Source organism: Agelaius phoeniceus, chromosome 4, assembly GCF_051311805.1.
Source record: "Agelaius phoeniceus isolate bAgePho1 chromosome 4, bAgePho1.hap1, whole genome shotgun sequence".
Taxonomy (NCBI): Eukaryota; Metazoa; Chordata; class Aves; order Passeriformes; family Icteridae; genus Agelaius; species Agelaius phoeniceus.
The window spans coordinates 42,642,428-42,660,912 of record NC_135268.1 but is presented as its reverse complement, the minus strand read 5'-3'; the positions used below and the strand labels follow the sequence as shown (position 1 = coordinate 42,660,912).

General features: G+C 40.0%; 1 protein-coding gene across 1 annotated transcript in view; it reads right to left on the bottom strand.

Moving 5' to 3' along the window:
• SNX25 (sorting nexin 25) overlaps nucleotides 1–18,485 on the bottom strand; it is an 82,938-nt gene that overhangs the window by 14,233 nt on the left and 50,220 nt on the right. Inside the window, exons 8-11 of the mRNA XM_054632769.2 lie at nucleotides 11,266–11,397; nucleotides 9,149–9,424; nucleotides 4,800–4,958; nucleotides 1,456–1,587 (exon numbers count right to left, since the gene is read on the bottom strand). Coding sequence (XP_054488744.2) covers nucleotides 1,456–1,587; nucleotides 4,800–4,958; nucleotides 9,149–9,424; nucleotides 11,266–11,397 — 699 coding nt within the window. The remainder of the gene's footprint in view (nucleotides 1–1,455; nucleotides 1,588–4,799; nucleotides 4,959–9,148; nucleotides 9,425–11,265; nucleotides 11,398–18,485) is intronic.

Sequence of the window (18,485 nt, the reverse complement as noted above, 5' to 3'; positions counted from 1 at the left end):
AGAATATTCTCAAGCAATTAATTACCATAGATAACTACAACACCCATGTTTTCTCCAGCCTACCCTATGAAGCATGGAGCTGCAAACAGCACAATTTATAGTGCAAGCCTATATTTAATTTCCTAATCCAGTACTACTTATAAGTCATAGCTAAGGCAGCAAGCAATTAAAAGCCTCTTCCAATATCTCTCCAATTTAGCCAAAGCACCTTCTCCTCTGGTAGAGAGACACTGGACAGGTGGATACGGTTACATAAATATAAATATGTGATAAAAATATGTATATAAATATGATCTATAAATATGTGCATATGATGTTATATAAATATGTATGTTTGTGCAGAAAGCTGCCATTCTGCACCCAGAGTTTACCAGATTTTAAGATCAGGTTTCAAAAGCTACAAATAACTCTTAAGAAGACAACTTAAGAACTTTTCAGTTCTCAAAAGTGCCACCTGCAAAGAGCATTAAAACAAAAACAAATCCAGATGTTTCCACATGGAGAATTTGGTTTTAAAACTGGCACCTTACATTTTTTGACCTGTTGGATTTCTTTCTTTTACAGTGACTTTAACTGTTGAAAGACCTGGCTTGCAAGAGCTTAAGACACAACCAAATAAACTCCACAGCACATACTTTTTTGCTTCAACAAAGAGTTACCTCAAGAAAACTATTTGTATTCTTTTCAGGAACATTTTCTTAGTGGCACACAAAGGCAAGGCAGTAGAGACACAATTAATCTTTAGATCTTCACAGTGATACTGTCAAGAAGACTACTTATGTATGTCAGCCTACACTTACTAAATAGCAAGCATTCACTGAGTTCCTTTCATGGTAGTGTTACTAGTGTTTCTCTAGTGTTACTAGAGAGCCAGAAGATGATAATACTTTCTGTTTTCATCACATTTTTCTGCATGCATTCTACAACTTCTGCCTATGCTCAAATGGAACAGCAAAACAAGACCAAAAAAAAGTAACAACTTCTACAACTTAGAGATATAAAGCACTTTCTTTCCAGGCATTCAAGCCCCTTGAAAGGGTACAGCCATTAAATACAAAACCCAAAAAGTATAAGCACTGCATCTATGAGACACAGCAGAGACACAACTGCACCCAAGTGCAATAGCATGGTAATACAGGAAGACAAAGTTCTCATGAAAAACAGTGCCCCTAAGATAGCAAATTACCTTACCCACTGCCAAAATTTGTTTATGTACATGCAGGTAATTTTTATAACTCCATTACATCAGTGTTTAAGGAACAGAAACTCTGTGTATGCATCATAGAAGCCAGTGGAGAGACAGAAGAGGAGCTCAGAGGAAGTTAGGGTTCTTTCCCCCACAAGTAAATTTTAAGTATAAACAGGTATAAGGAAAGTATCTACATATTTTTCTTCTGCTTTTCATGCAAGTTTGAATAGACCCAGCAGGTCAAAAGGCAGAAAAAAATCCCCTACCTCTCCTGAGACAATGAAGGCTTTCCACATGCCAAGATTCTCACACCACCAGTCTGTTCTTGCAATGTGCAGCTGAAGGTCACTGTGCTCTCTCTCCATCAGAGTAATTTCATCCTTCAGCTTAGAAACAATCTGCAGAGAAAAGTTTATTCATTACAATTGGTGGGGAAAAGCTTGTGCAGCACACAAGATTTATGTCTTTAGGGACACTGTTCTGAAAGAAGAAAAGGTACAAAAGCAGAGGGAGAACAATTTCTGTGGATTAAAAAAAATAAATTACAAGTGAGAAAATCAATGATGTCTCAAACTTGTAGAGCACACAGCAATCTTAAAGGTCAACCCTTACATTAAAAAAAAAAAAACAAAACAATTTAGAAGTACAACTACTATCACACTACCAGCATATAAGACACTTGAGATAGGATTATATATTACACACAGTATTTTTTATAAAATTTGAAATTAATGAAATATACCTTATTGAAGGCATCTCTATAATTTTCAGGTACACATCATGTGACTGAAGAACCTGGGAATAGATTTCATTTCTAGGTACTTAGCTATGTTAGAAATCACTCAAAGTTATCACTTATTTCATTCTAGTTTTGGAAAGGCAAGGATTTCTTATTGTGAAAAGCACAAAAAGTAGCCAAACATCCTGCCAGGAGACAGTATGACAAGAGAAGGTGGAAATATACATAAGATGTGACATTAGAAACACAGCAAAAGCAGATGACACTTTTCCATTTTTAAGCATGATATACCATTTAGCCAAATTTATCAGTTGTATCACTTACACCACAAGTGGTGCATTCTACAGAGCTACAGGAATTCTATTTTGTTCAGAATTTTTGTCTCATGTCAGATGTAAAATATATATGTGACAGCTATATAACAATTTTCTAGCAAATACCTCGCCTTCAGAATAATTTTGTATTTTATGTGCTATCAATGCTGAGCCTTCTCTACAATCACCTTACATTCACTCCAGCAGCATCCAGAACATTCAATAAATACAGAACAACTGGTAAGATTTTATCATAAGTAAACAGGTGTTACATTTACAAACTGAATACTGAGACTTTACAATAATACTGGATCCATTTTACTATTCTGTTTATTCTGTTTCAGAGATGTAGCTATTTTCCAAGACCATTTTAGAAACAAAACATAAAGGGAAAAACCCACATCTTCAGTAGGGGTACAATCCCTGCTCCTCAAGAGCCTAAGTACAGAAAGAATATAGCTGTTATGGTTTCAAGAAAGCAAAAGGAACATAGAACATTCATGTGAATGGAACAAAATATAAAGGTTTAGTTATAGAGAATCATAGAAGGGTTTGGGTTGGAAGGGGGACGCTCCAGAACAGCTGCAAACATTTTCAGTTGTCTGCAGTACCCTCTGGCAGAAGGAAGATGTGGAAGGGACAGAGGGAATGAAGCCAGCCAGGGTGGCACAAACTCTAGTGCCCACACCTTTCTCCTGGAGGTGGCTATGCCCAGAGCTGGGGTGTCAACTCCTATTCTGACAAGCGTCTTACACTCACCCTGAGTGAAGGAAAAATGTATAAAGAAGCCAGCCAGGTTCTGAGCAATGACTAATACCCAGGTACATTTTTGTCATCGCTAGCAGCAGGATTTTAGGAAAACACCTTGGCTCCTTGTTCATCTTACCCACCATCTACCATCTGCAACCAAATCCCATTACAGCTGACAAGACAGGCCCAACTGCATCTGAACAACAGGCCTGTTGTAAAATCAACACAAGTAAGTTGGCCCAAGCCATGTGCAAGCCCCTTGCTTCTCCTGAGTATATTCTCAGATTAGTTACCTGTTTCACTTTGCAAAGACAAAAGGATGTTTTTTGTTTGCCCTAGTCCAGAGGTTAAAGTTTCATGTCACTCCGAATTCTCCCTTTGAGGACAGCATGCTTTCTCCTAGCTCCTAATAAAGGAATCAGTCACCCCTAAAGGTCTGGGGTTTTTTATCCCTTAGCTGGAGGAAGCCCAGACCTTTAGGAGTGACTGATTCCTTTATTAGGAGCTAGGAGAAAGCACGCTGTCCTCAAAGGGAGAATTCGGAGTGATATGAAGAGCTGGTGCTGCAGTCGAGGGCGCTGTGCTGTGCCCTGGAGCAGCAGCACAGGGCACAGGAGCTGAGCAGTGCAACACCCGGGCAGCACAGGGCATAGGAGCTGATCAGTGCATCCCTGGGCAGCACAGGGCATAGGAGCCAAGCAGTGCATCCCTGGGCAGCACAGGGCACAGGAGCTGAGCAGTGCAACACCCGGGCAGCACAGGGCACAGGAGCTGAGCAGTGCATCCCTGGGCAGCAGAGGGCACAGGAGCTGAGCAGTGCATCCCTGGGCAGCAGAGGGCACAGGAGCTGAGCAGTGCATCCCTGGGCAGCACAGGGCACAGGAGCTGAGCAGTGCATCCCTGGGCAGCACAGGGCACAGGAGCTGAGCAGTGCATCCCTGGCAGCACAGGAGCTGAGCAGTGCATCCCTGGGCAGCACAGGGCACAGGAGCTGAGCAGTGCATCCCTGGCAGCACAGGAGCTGAGCAGTGCATCCCTGGGCAGCACAGGGCACAGGAGCTGAGCAGTGCATCCCTGGGCAGCACAGGGCACAGGAGCTGAGCAGCGCAGCACCTGGGCAGCACAGGGCATAGGAGCTGAGCAGTGCATCCCTGGGCAGCACAGGGCACAGGAGCTGAGCAGTGCATCCCTGGGCAGCACAGGGCACAGGAGCTGAGCAGTGCATCCCTGGCAGCACAGGAGCTGAGCAGTGCATCCCTGGCAGCACAGGAGCTGAGCAGTGCATCCCTGGCAGCACAGGAGCTGAGCAGTGCATCCCTGGCAGCACAGGAGCTGAGCAGTGCATCCCTGGCAGCAGAGGGCACAGGAGCTGATCAGTGCATCCCTGGCAGCAGAGGGCACAGGAGCTGATCAGTGCATCCCTGGCAGCAGAGGGCACAGGAGCTGAGCAGTGCATCCCTGGCAGCAGCAGCGGCGGTGCCGGATGCCCGAGGCACAGCAGGGCAGGGAAGGGAGGCAAGGGAGAAACAGCCCTTGCCACCGACAAGGCAGCACAGGAGAGTGATCCTTATTCCATGGCCAACAGAGCAATATATATCACATTCACAAGTTTATTCGCCATATTTAAAAGCTATTGTAACTAAACAATTAAACTAAGTTCTGATTTCACCTTCTGTTTAACAAATTGAGTGAAATAACCATCTGACCCATCCAAAATGTGACAACTGGATATGACACAAACATACACTTACCCAAAAATAAAAAAATAAAATCAAATGAAAGAACTGAAGATACTAAAGTTTTGTACCTTTTTGTCGGGTTTTGGTGAATTACAAATGGAATTTAGAGCCTGTTTCTTATACTCAAGCTTGTCATTTAGCTGGCGAAGTTTATTTACAGCATAACTGGCCTGTTCATTAATTCTTGTGCTGCATTCTTCAGTAGCTTCTTCACAACAGCCTTGGCTCTAGGAATAGAGGGTGGGGGTAATTGCTACATTAATATGAGAAAAGAGACAGTTATTCACAGAATGACAGAATGGTTTCAGCTGGAAAGGACCTTAAAGATCACACAGTTCTGATCTCACTGCCATTGGCATAGACACTTCCCACTAGACCAGACTGGTCAGAGCCCCATCCAGCCTGGCCTTGAACACTGACAGGGATGGGGCAGGAGGTGAGTTATGTTTGCTTCTTGATATAGATGAAAATGTAGGTAATAACAGATATTCCAGCCTTCAGATCCAACATGAAATGTCAGTCTGTTGTAAAAAGCCAAACCAAAACCAAAAACCCCAACAGACAAAGCCTCATTACCACTTCTAGTACGGTTCCTTGTCAACTCACAGCAACAGGGTAAAAATGACCTTCCAGCTAAGGCTTTAGTGTTAATGAGAGGTAGAGTTAAAGTTTGTTTTAAAAGCAAAAACAGCTTAGTAGTCATGATGAATATTCAGAGCCAGATAGAAAAGTAAATACTTAGCACTGAGCTGAAAGATAATGAGGATGGGGCAGGAGGGAATAAAACCAAAAAAATTCCATATTTCTAACAAACAGACCTGCCTCCCACAAACCTTCACAAAACAGATTTGTCATCCTGCAGAACAATCTAAACCAAGTCCTTTAGCTTTCTACACAGATTTTACTGCTGTTTTTAGAAGTGTTAATAAAAATGTGTTAAAAGCACATATGCCTTACCCTAAATTCATAAATCATTTTCATATATTCATTCAGACAAACCAATAGCTTTTTCCATCTTGTGTACTACAGGCTGCAAAAAAATAGAAAACTTCACACCTTTCAGTGACATTTTCCTTAATATCTTCTGACATATAGCTCAACATCCCCCTTCTTACTGTACTTCCCTAAATAGACATGAAGACCTTGAGATCTAGCAAACAGCACTCAGCTTTTACTGCTGCCATGTTCAAAGATCTTTGAGGTCTGTTTGTGACTGAGTATATCTAAATTTATCTGTGGGAAGCTGAGTCTATTCTCATGAAGAGGGGTTCTAGGTTATTTAATCATATTCTAACTAAGTAAACTATATCCTTGTATCATAAAGAAAAAGTTAACAGAAGGAACTCTCATTCTCTTGTAAATTCTGTGAGTTTTAGAGGAGACAATCCTGTTGTAAATTCCATCTTATATCTTATTTAAGAAAGTCTGAGAAGAGATAACAGTAGCAACAATAACTAATCTCCTTAGCATGATCCTCAAACATAATGCAGAAGTCAGGAGTTCTAGGTTGAGAAATCCATGCCCTTTTCTAGCTCTGCATTTGCCTGCTCTGTGGCTGAGTAAAAACCCATGAGCTCCATGCCCTGTCCTTTCTTCTCTCTATTTTGCATGGACTATGAACTCCTAGGGTCAGAAACTTGCCTCCAAGCATGAGTATAGACCTCAGCTCACAATGTTGTCTTCTGGCACTACAATAACACAAATAATAATAATTAACAATATTGGGTGTTATTTAAAATGCTAATGTAAAGAACCATTAAAAACCCCACACTTGTGGGGAAGCACAGAGGTAAAGAATGAATCAAAAATGCTATTTTCAACACAGAACAATTAGATGACTTTTCATAGGAAGTCCAATGCTAGCAGTCAAAGAATTGCAATTAATTACAAATCAGTGAGGCTGTGCTCCCAGAAGCAGGCTGCATGATTTCTCTGTCATTAACTTTTCAGATAGTTAAAGCAAACAACAGTGCTGAATCACTAGGTTTATCACAAAACAAAAAACAACAAAAAAAAAAAGCCAGAATTACAAGATCAAAAGATCAAATAGCTTATATTCAAAATATCAAATTTAACAACCAACCAGTTCACTCAAAGCTGAGATCATAATGGATTGCACTGTCTTCCCTTCATTGGTAAGCTGACAATGGCTTCCATTTCTGTGAGTGACGCAGAACACAGATGTCAGCCTTATTTTAGTGATCTGACACATGCAGCACCAATGCCATCACCAGATCCTCTTCTCAAACTGCTGGATGCCAGCACTGCCTGCTTCTATGTTTCTACCTGTGATATTTGTCCAAGTAGAAATACTTGGAGGTTTGTCCCAGAAAGTGGTACCAGGCTGGGAAGAAGAAAGAGTTGTTCCACCTGGAGCAGAAACAGCACTCTGGCCCTTCCCAGATTCCTATCTTGTGACTTGATGTTCTCACATTTAATCAGGGCTCATCCTTTTGTCCTCATCTCCTTGAGTGCATGAGATGGCTTTTATCTATTCAGCTACAGCAGTGCATGAGATGCATGAAATGGCTTTTATCTATTCAGCTATAGCAGTGAAATTTATAGAAAATGAACACAGATGATGCTCACAGTGCCCCAGGAAGTGAGGACATAAACCCAAACTAAACAAAAAACAATCTGTACTTCCTAACAATATGTATCCCTTCAGAGACATCCAATTTCTCAGCTGTCATTTCCAATATATGGGGAGAAAAAAACCCACAAACTTATTAGCCAGTACTGCATTTTCACCAAAATTTGAAAGAACATGGGAAGTTTCAGAAAGACTCTTATAATTTGTTTTCACCTCAAAAACCCTGAAGCATGGCACAGCACCATAAGAACTGCTCTATTCAAGGGATACTCAAGCAGTATATACAACTTCATACTTAATTAGTTGTTGGATTTTTTTTTTTAACTGTTTTGAATGGTATGGGCAGACTTGGCAATATATTAGTCTTTAAGGCTTCACAGCTTACATAGACTTCATATCTGGTCCACACATATCCAAGGACTCAAAGGAAGGACAGATGATGCTGATGTGAAAAATCTGACTTTTTGGCAGCTAAAGTAGATGTTATCAGTACAGCTAGCCCTAAAGTATTGTGTCAGTTTCCTTAGAGAAATCATTATCTGTGTTAGACTTTGAATAAACCATATGAAGAAATTAGAAAGCACAGCATTTAATGCTTCAAGAAGTTCTGGACAAAACTGTTCAGAGCCATTGTGCAAAGCCTCAGTGACTGCAAGCACAAGAACACAAAGCCTTTGAAGTCCCTATCACTCTCAACACAGAGCTGAGTTAGCAGTGAGAAAACTAGAAAACACATCTTGAATATTTTATCCAGGAAAAGAATACAGGGGAAAACAAGCATTGAAAAGATTCATCAAGCTATAAAAGCACATATTGCAAGTAATTCACTTACAACTATTCATCTCTGCAGATTTGCGGATACACAAAGACTAGAGCACCTCACCTACAGAAATTAAAGTCATTTAAGGAGTAAATATAAAAGCCTTAGGTTCTGGAAAAATTGTTTCTAAATTGCAGAATGTACATCAGCACTTCTAGATTCTGCTTATTTGTTTATTTAGATCTGGTTTTAGACAAACTGTTACATTTCATTGAGTTCTGAGCAAGTTCACTGTAAATTGAAGACACCCATGCTGATCTGAAGCAGCAGCCTGACTGAAAGAGGCACTCAACAGTCTGAGACATGCTCTTGTCAAAATGTTCTTGTATAAACACAACACACAAGTTGCCCTGACAAGACTGATTGAGACAGCCCAAGGAAAAAACCTGCCCCAAAAAGAGTTGCCATTGGCTTATTGCTTATGACATTTTGAATGCTCTGGTTTAGTACTTCGAGTTCTTGTGCCAGATTTATCTTCCAACATGGTCTAATAAGTTATTCAATTAATCAATAAAAACCACTAAGGTTATATTTTACATTACTTTTTCTTCTCTTTTGTGCAATTTTAATACCTATTTAGTACCTAGGAAATGCATGGGAGACAGGGACAGTGTCTGGGCAGAAACCAACTGATGTTTCAGTGAGAATTTTTCCACTCAAAAGCAGAGCAGCTGAGCCTATACAAAGTATGTCTTGCATTCTCTGTTTCTAAGGAGCATAATGAAAGATGTGAAATAGAGAAGGCTTAGGAATCTGAACTATCTACTCCAACTAAATTAAAATTTAAGTAGTCTGTCATTTTGTACCATTTTATTTGAAAGAGCATGTAAACAAAAAGTTCTACCAGATGAAACTATACGAGTGATGATATTTATAAATAAATGAGTAAAATAAAGAAGGGTAGTCCAAAGCTGAAGGACAGAAGATGCTACTACATTCTTTTCTCAGGACAGTCTCTCAGATCACTTTAAATAACAGTGAAAGAAATTGTCTGTGTGACTCACCACTTCATCTTTGTCCTCAGGAGTTAGCTGAGCAGAACTTCTTTCTTCCTCCTGCTTGACTGATCTCTCATATAAATCACTGACAATGAATGAGGGGTAGTATCTGTCCTTTAGAGTTTCATAAACATCTGCCTGAATTCTGTAGAATACTTCAACGCCTTTATTTCCCACAAGACTTTGCTGTATTTCCTTATAAAGGGATTTTTCCACAGGTATTTCTCTGCTTTCCACAAAAAAATTCTGGTAAATTTCACTCACCAGTTGAGGTATTTCAGCCTAGGAAGCAAGGGAGAGGGAGGGAGAAAAGAATAATGAAAAGATACTGAATATATCAAGATGACTCAGGACCCAGGTGCACAATTTGAAGGATAATCAAGCTAATTTCCTATCCAAATGTATGAGAAGACATCTGTAAACCTCTTACTGAGACCAAGCATGCTGCCTGCCTGTGCACCTCTGCTAAGCAATCATTTTACAAGTTAAGTATGGATATTTGGTAAGTGAAGGAACAGCTGGGCCCTACAATTGCCAGAGCTCCCACACCCACTCTTTTAAATCCATGTTCCAAAAGCTGGCATTAAAAGGAAGAAAAGTGCTAGAGCAACAGTATGGTCACCATTTTAAATTCAGATGGGAAAGCTCAGCTGGATCAGCTCTCCTGTCTTCTGCTGAATAGAATCAATTCACTTTACACATCATTATAATTCATTTGCAGAGGAAAAGGGAAAAAAATGCAAGAGGAAAAAAAGCACAATTGAAGAGACAATTACCAGTACAGGAGGCTGGGTATTTTTACTGAGCACAGTAAAGTGCACAGGATTGAACTTTGCATTAATGAACAGGAAAGAGTGAAAGTAATGCAGCAGAGCCCATTATCAGTTCCCTGAATTACCATCTCCCTAAACTGGAGAGAATTAAAAAGGGTTTCTCCACTCCCTCAGAATGGCACAATGTCCTTACCTGCCTCATCTGACAATACCACAGCCACATGCATGGCTGCAGGACACTGCCTTTGTGTAAGCTGCCCTGTAGTGGCAGATATATCCATGTCCATATGTACAAGCATATTGTTTTGAACAGGAGGACAAAAAATCACAACTGAGCAGTCATAAAATGATTTATAGTACCTTTTCCAATCATGAGCAGTTTGCAAGTCAACACTGATTTACAGAACTCTCTTCACAGTGCCTGACAAACCATTTTTATCAACACTCTCTAGCTTGAGCTGGTTGGTAGTCATTTTTTCAGTCTGTATTAATGGCTCACTACTCATACTCTACAATTTGTCTCTCTCTTTACAGGATGCTTTATGTTTTCCAATTGATTGGAATAAGAGCAATAAAATTACAGTGAACAAAAAGTTAACTGATAATCAATAATAAAATCTGTATTTCATACTAGAGTGAATCCTGAAGGTTTAATTGCTTCCCCCAGAAATCCACCACACTGGTCACAAATAGCAAATTTTTATTCTACAAATTCTTCCTCTGCACCATTGCTTGTTGCAACTGTAAGTGATATTCCCTATCTTTGTTTCAGGGTTCTAACTCCTACTCTATTTTAGCCAAAATTACGATATAGCATTGTTTCTTCTCTCTATCAGTAGTGTGGCATTCCTGGAAAAACTTAGCTGCTACAGATTAGGGGGAGGTCTTTTAAAGCAACACCTCTCTTCCAAAAAGATTTTAAGAATGTATATACACACAATTTCATTATTTTGGATGGAAAGGGCTATTTGTAATTGGCAAGATGAGACAGTTATGTGCAGACTATCCAAGTGGAATGTTCTTCTAGATTTCATGTGAATTAATACAAATAAGCCTGCATGCTTTACTGCATGCTTTTTCTCTGGTGGAGGGGGCTACTCCTTTTGCATATCAAGTATTCCTTTTAACAGATGTTGTTACACCAACCAACAATAAATCACCATCACAACAGCCCACAAATTTTAATTGCAATATTAACTTCAAATATTGACATGAAGCAGCTAAAAATACCCCAAATTGGTTGGAACCCATCCTATGCTATTGATACTTCAGAAATATGAAGACATTTCCTATCATCAATACCACAACAAACAGTGTCATCAATGTACAAAGGCTTGCAACTTCTTCCACCTTGTTAGCATTCTTCAGATTTTCCACAGACTCCCAGAAGCCAATCAAAGCCATCTTGTCCATCCTCTCCATGTAGATCCGGAAGTGCTCTCGGTATGAAGGGTTGGCCAAAATTTCTTCAAACTGAAGAATCTGAAGAAGGGAAAACTAAGAATAAAAACTGGAAAAGTGCCTAATTCTAGCTCCTTTCCTTATAGGGAAAATCTTTTCACCATGCATCCCACAAATGTGTCCTAGATTCAACTACACAGACCTCCTACGGTAATAGTTTTGCTTCATTTAAAAAAAAAAGAGTTTTAAGTACTCAGAAGATAAATTCACCTATGCTTCTATCAGATAGTAAATACCTCCACATCTTTCTAATCAGGATACATTTCAAAGGACTAAGATGGCCTTTCAAGTCACTCATGAAATGCTATTGTCAAAAATTTAACTTCCAATGTTCCTGCAAAGCAGAGGAGCCCTAAAGCTAAATAATCTGTTCTTGTTTCAAACACCAACAGTTTCCATACCACAGCCCACAGAGCTTTGAGATGTATCTTAATTATTCCCAGAGACACAGAGAAAGATGTAATACCTTGTCTGCCAGGGCATTTGGTGCCCAGTTCCCACTGTTATTGAAAAACATCTATCAGAAACACAGTCAGGAACTAGTATGTTCTGTGATCTAATGCTCAGGACTTTTCCTGAGTGAGGAGGGTGTACATCAGGCAGTAAAGGAAATGAAACACAGGCTTCCTGTACCCATGCAGAAGCTGCAGCCATTAAGAAGTAGCATTAAAAAGCCATTATCACTTCCTTATCCTCTACTATTTTTGTGAATCCAGGCCTTTTCTTTGAGACAAACACCTGAAATCAAAACGCTTCTCTGACAAAATGATCAAAACTTCCCATACTGAACAAAATTAATAACCTTGTCTTTGAAAAATAGGACCAAGTTTTTCCTATTTTCCAAAAACAGGACCATTTTTTGATGTTTCCTCATCAAAACCAAGCAACCTTTTCCCTCCAACCCTCCAGTCTTGCAGTTGAACCAGTTTTCATATCACTTATTTAGTGCCATTACTTTTATCACCAGGAACCCAAACACACTGCTTAAAGTAGTCTGAATTTCTTTGTTTCTCACAGGCACCAACCAACTCACACTTTTTCCTTTGAAAAGAAAGAAGGTCCTCAGGCACTGGGGCTAATGAGTCTTCCTATGACTCTGCATTTTATAGCAAAGTTTATTTGGTTTGGAGCAAGACGTGAACTCTGAGATTGAGGCATTAATAATTTCTCTAATATGGGTTTTCTGATACCTAACAATAATAATACAATTCTGGTCAGCATCAGGATACCTCCCTCTCTGGGATGATTGCTCATTTTCCTAAATCTAGCACCTGTGAAACTCTGCAACCAAGTTATTATGTAGGAAAAACAGTTTCATTGTCTCAAGCTACACATGAGGAAACCACCTACATGGGCACATACACAACTATTGGCATAAAATCAGTGCCTTTAAAAGCCAAGCTAAACGTGGTTCTTTAACAACTGCAGTCCTTTATGTTTTGTCTGAAACAACCCCCCCCAAATTTTGGGCAGTGTTTAAGTAAATTATATTTGTCTTATATGAAATGCTCATTTACATGTTTAAATTTCCCCTGTGACAATCATTGCCATTCTTCCCTTTATCCTTTACCATACCAATATCTTCTGGACATGACTTTGTTCTTAGCTTTAAAACTATTCAGATATATGAATATCTGCCTTTAAAAGCTCACTCTATAAACCTCACTGAAAAGCAGAGAGTACCTTGCTCAAGCTAAGATTAATACAGAAATGGTGATCAGGCTGTCAAAAAGAACAACACAGACACGGCAATTTAAAGGCCAGTCTGTGATTTAGCCTCATTACTGTGCACCATCATATTTTCTATTCAATCATTCTACCAGGGACAATGATTTAAAATACAAGTGTAAGAGGGTCTTCCAGCCCCTCAAACAGATGTTTTCCCAATCTCAGGGACTGTCAGCTCTGTGACTAGCACAGTTAATAAATCACAACAAGGAGCATGTGCTGTCACTTCTTGAGTGAGAGGTCACCCTGGTCTCTATGCTTCCATGACCCAAGCTAGACCCACTCTGGCTGCCACAAGGAGGGTAACCAACAAACAAACAAAGCCCTCTCAGCAGTAACTGGGGCTAAGTGCTGCTGCAGGGAGCAAGGCAAGTGCAAACACCTCTCCCACCTAACAAAGGACCCATTGCACCAGTGCCCCATGGTAACCAAAGCAGCGGTGCCTAGCAACAGGGTTACACAAATCTCCTAATAGATAGACTTGCAAGCTAAAACAAATAAGTTAATGGCAGAAAAGCTTACTCCCTTGCAGAAATGAGACCTCTCAAATGTCTTCTTGATTTTTCTTTAAGTCTGGAGTATTCTGGAATCATTAAATGTTAGCAGTCCTGTACTATAAGTGTTATGTTACAGCTGCAACACCAACACTGATAGACACAAGAGGGTTTCAGTTTTGAGGTGAAAAATCATAAATGCATGTGTGTTGGTTTTAGCTGGGGTAAAGTTAACATTCTTAAGAGACTGGCAGGGGCTATGTTTTAGATTTGTTCTAAACACAAGGCTGATAACATAGAGATGCTTTTTTGATGCTAAGCAGAGCTTACACAAAGCCTTTTGTGCTTTTGGTACTGCCACACTGCAGAGCAGACTGGGGGTGTGTAGGAGACTGAGAGCAGACACAGCCAGGACAGGTGACCCCAGCTGACCAAAGGGATGTGCCAGACCATGTGACAGCATGCTCAGTATGTAAAGGGAGGGACATTTGAGGGATGTTTGGAGTGACGGCTTTGTCCTCCCAAGTCACTGTAACAAGTGATGGGGCCCTGCTCTCCTGGGGATGGCTGAACACCTGCCTGCCCATGGGAAGCTGTGAATTCATTCCTTGTATTGCTTTGTGTGTGTGGCTTTTGCTTTCCCTGTTAAACTGTCTTTATCTCAGCCCATGAGTTTTCTAGGTTTTACCCTTCTGATTCTCTCCCCAATCCTGCTGGTGGGGGAGTGAGCTAGGGGCTGCATGGGGCTTGGCTGCTCCTGGGGGAGAAACCACAACAGTCCTTTTTGGCACCCAGCTGTTCTGTGGATCTTACTTCCTTTCATGATTTAAAGAAGTTCTGCAGTATTTTGTAATCCTCAGCAAAAGATCATTTTATGATTCAGTATCACCATGGATTAGAGCACAAAACTCTAAGCTATGTTGGCACATAGGCAGGCATTAGGGCATTTGCACACCCTCAAATCTAATATCCAGTTAGCAGATATAATCTCAGAATTATCAGCCTCCACAGCAACCCTTCAAATCCTGTTAACTCAAGAGCAGCTTCTGGGTTTGGAAAAACCAGAAGCTTTAGTGTTGCCACATCAATTCCCTGCTTTAACAGGAATCTAACTTATATATCACAGCTGGTCACAGGCTGTGCCTAAGACTAGGAAAGGGTTAGGTTCTTCTATTTTTTTCCTTAAGTGGGATGCTTTAACCAGTATCCCTAGCATGTGCCCACAGAGGAGACTTGTCCCTGGCCTTACAGAGCAGAGACTTGTCTTGTTAAATCCCTAAGGACAGTCACAACCTCTCTCTGGACAGGAACATAGAGCAACTAGGTAATTTAGGACTGCACAGGCACTAGGCACAGATTAGATGCACAGTATTGTATTTCTTTGCAACACACCAGATTCCCATTCACTACAACCACACTGACCTATAATGAATAGCCCAAATAAAGCTGGTAACAGCACTGCACATGGTTGGGATGAACAGCATTTGGGTCACTAAAGGAAATTTAATTTTCTGCTGGGATAACAGCATACAGTCAGACTGCAGAACTGGTTCCTGCTTTGGATTTTTTCCTTTTTTTTTTTTTTTTTTGGTAGAAGCCAGGAATAAGTGAAATGTAAAAACCATTACTGATAAATATCTTTTTCCAAGTTGTATTTTAAAAAACCCTTAACTAATGTTTTTTCCATATACTGACCAAAATTAAAGCCTATATTTATCTCGTTATGCTTTGAAAAGAAACAAGTCATCAGAAGTCTCTCTGTCACAGCAATGTGAACTAAATGCAATGATTATATAAGTATCAGAAAGTATATACTAACCACATAAGGTACCTGACTATTTTACTGCACATACACTAATGTAAAAGTCCCTGCCTTGAGACTCACATGTTCACAAACATACTTCTGTCATAAGAAAACCCATTACCAGGCAAACGGGCGACAACAATTGAAGCTTGGCTTAACATTCCCCAAATTCTGTACCATGATGTATCCTGACATAATATGATCTTACAATCTGAAGCTCAGAAATCACTGTGAAAATCTGCTAAGTCACCAGTCAAATCAACATCTATCCAGAGATGCAGTGGAAGTAAGATATTCTGCAATGGAAGTAAGATGTTCTGCAGCACTTTCATCTTAGTTTTCATCAGCTGGATTGTGAACATGAGCTCATTCCATCTCAAAATACACTCAGATGCTTTCCTTGCTATTTCACAGCTAGTTCAGGGTCAGATCTCCAGACCCCCTCCTAGAACCCATGATCCACAAAACAGCTCCACTAAGATGCTGTGACTCCATATGTCAAATCTCACAGACAAGGTGGGGTGGCTGTTGTGCTCAGCACAACAGAGGGGAAAAAAACCCATTCACTGGATAAACACAGACAAAAAATTCAACTAATTTTTTGTGTGCTGTGCAGGCACAGTTCCTAGGAAAAAGGACTAAAACAGCACTGACTACAAAGACATGCTTTATATATTACAGTTACTCAAACTGCATTTTCTCCAAAAACAAATCTAACACTGTGGGCAGAGTTTAAATCAGGATCAGAGGTAATGACATAACTCAGATTCAGAGAATAGCTGTGGCTTGTTTGTCTGTTTGTTTGTTTGCTTATAAGGATTTGATTAGAATTCACATATTTAGGATTTCCCTAGAAAACCTGGATTCAGGAAAATTAGGTAAGTGAAGCATATACAAAACCAAATGACTAAAAATCACAAGACTACATAATCAAACAGAACACTGACAGCTCCAAATAATCCATCTCCATATATAAGCCCATAATCAGAACATGGATAAAAGACTTTTTACCAGCAATGCCATTACTCCCCTACTACTGCAGTCAAGAAAAAGCTTTCTATAGGATGCATAAGTGAAATCAAAATACAAGTTTAATTCACTAGTCAACTCTTTGTTCAACTAGTACCAAAAATCCCCCAAAGTTAATAATGTATTCAAGATTCTACACTACACTTATCTAAAATATTAATTCAAAACACCATCAGTAAATATCCATTTCTGACCTATTTCATGCAAGTTGAAGAAAGGAAGGCAAACATGCAGTTTCTTCTGCAAAAGCTAGTTCTGCAATTCAGATGCTACCTTAATAGAAATGTTAGCACAACCATACTCTAAGGGCCACAAGCTGCAACCTGCTAATGTATCTTACCTACTAAATCCCAAACAATGCCTTTCTCTTTTGCTTAGAAAAGAGCCTGAGTGTTCAGTCAATACTGTCCAAATAGGAGGGGCCAACATCCAAAACAACACCAGCTGCCCTGAAATAAGTACCCAGACTGCAGCTACAACAGAGCTAGAGGAGGATATGAAGGAGCAGCAGTGAAGAAAGACTGATTCCTCAGCTAAGCATTTTTCTGTGCTCAAAAGGGGACAGCATGGCCTCCACCTCTCAAACAGCCTCCCACAGCTTCTTTCCTGGCAATGGAGAATCAGGGACAAGAGAAGGGAGAGGCACTTTTCCTATTTTCTCTACTGACATGACATTAGAGGAGTTCTAGGGCTTCATCACAGAAACACCAACAGCTTAGAAGCAAAACTGCCTCAGATCCCACTGTTTACACCATCACCACAACAAATGCTTCTGCAAGAAGTCATTACTGCTATTAATAGTACCATTAACTCAATATTGAGCTGCTCATTGGTGTATTTGCAGGATATAACCCCAGGCCAGCAACTCCCACTAAAAAACCCTATTGGTTCATGAAACATGCAACATCAACTTCAGGAATTCCTTTAATTACAATATTATATTTTATTATATTCCTGACCAATCCCTGCCCCTATCAAGTGCATCTTCACTGCTGGACTGCAGTATTGAACAATCTTATGTCCCATGTATCTATCCAGAAAAGCTGATAACATCTCAGCAGGCATCAAAAGTGGCATCATTGGCTCACGCAGTGCTGCCACATGCTCCCAGCTCTCTTTTCTTCTTGGCACCACTTGCTGCATTCAACTTCAGGAAAGAGATCAGGACTGTCTTGGCACAATCTATGACACGCCACCTGAAATCATGCTTTAAGGACAAGTGGGGAGTAAGGAATCATTGTGTTTCAGACCTTACTCAAGAAAAAACAAAATACAAAAAGTAGGAACTATTTCTCCATTATTCTACTTCTTCTAATATGCTACTAAGTTACAATTATTATAAGGCCATAATGAAAATAAAGATCCCTGCAGGAAAAGAAAAGCTATTTCCTACCTACATGAAAAACATAAAATCTTTTCACATTTGAATACAACAGCTACTATGCTTTGCCCAAAGGGAACAGAGCAGATTACAAAAGAAGTCACTAAAATTTTTAAAGATTTGCAAGGCTAAGTAGTTATTTTATTTTTGTAGATGCTGGCCAACACAATAGTTACTTCTAATTCCAGACTACAGTGGTACTGAAAACCACCATTCAGTCACAGCAGCTTTGCCAAAGATTTTCTGCAACAACTGCTCAGAGTTTTGTCAATTGCCTTCCGTAAGTGTTTACTTTTGAATAATTCAGTATCTTCAAAACCCACACATATTTCCTAAAGTAAGTATAACGAGGGCCAAAGACATATTGCACATATGTTGGCAGTCTTTTATTTGAAGGCAAGTTGCTACTTTCACAAAAGCTGCAAAGCTGCATGTCCTTATTAACTCCCTACAGGTGGTATGTCTGAAAAATCACACATGCTTACAAGCCACTCAGCCCTCTGTGAAGTTTCACATTGCACACTATTCCAAGCTGAGCAACTAATGTGTCTTTTCAGGTACTTCAGTAACCTTTTCCCAAGGTAAATAAACCACGCAGCAATTAAATTGTACTTGAACTCCTGGGGGAAGGGAGGGATTAACGACAGTGAGGCAACATGATCCAGTGGTAACA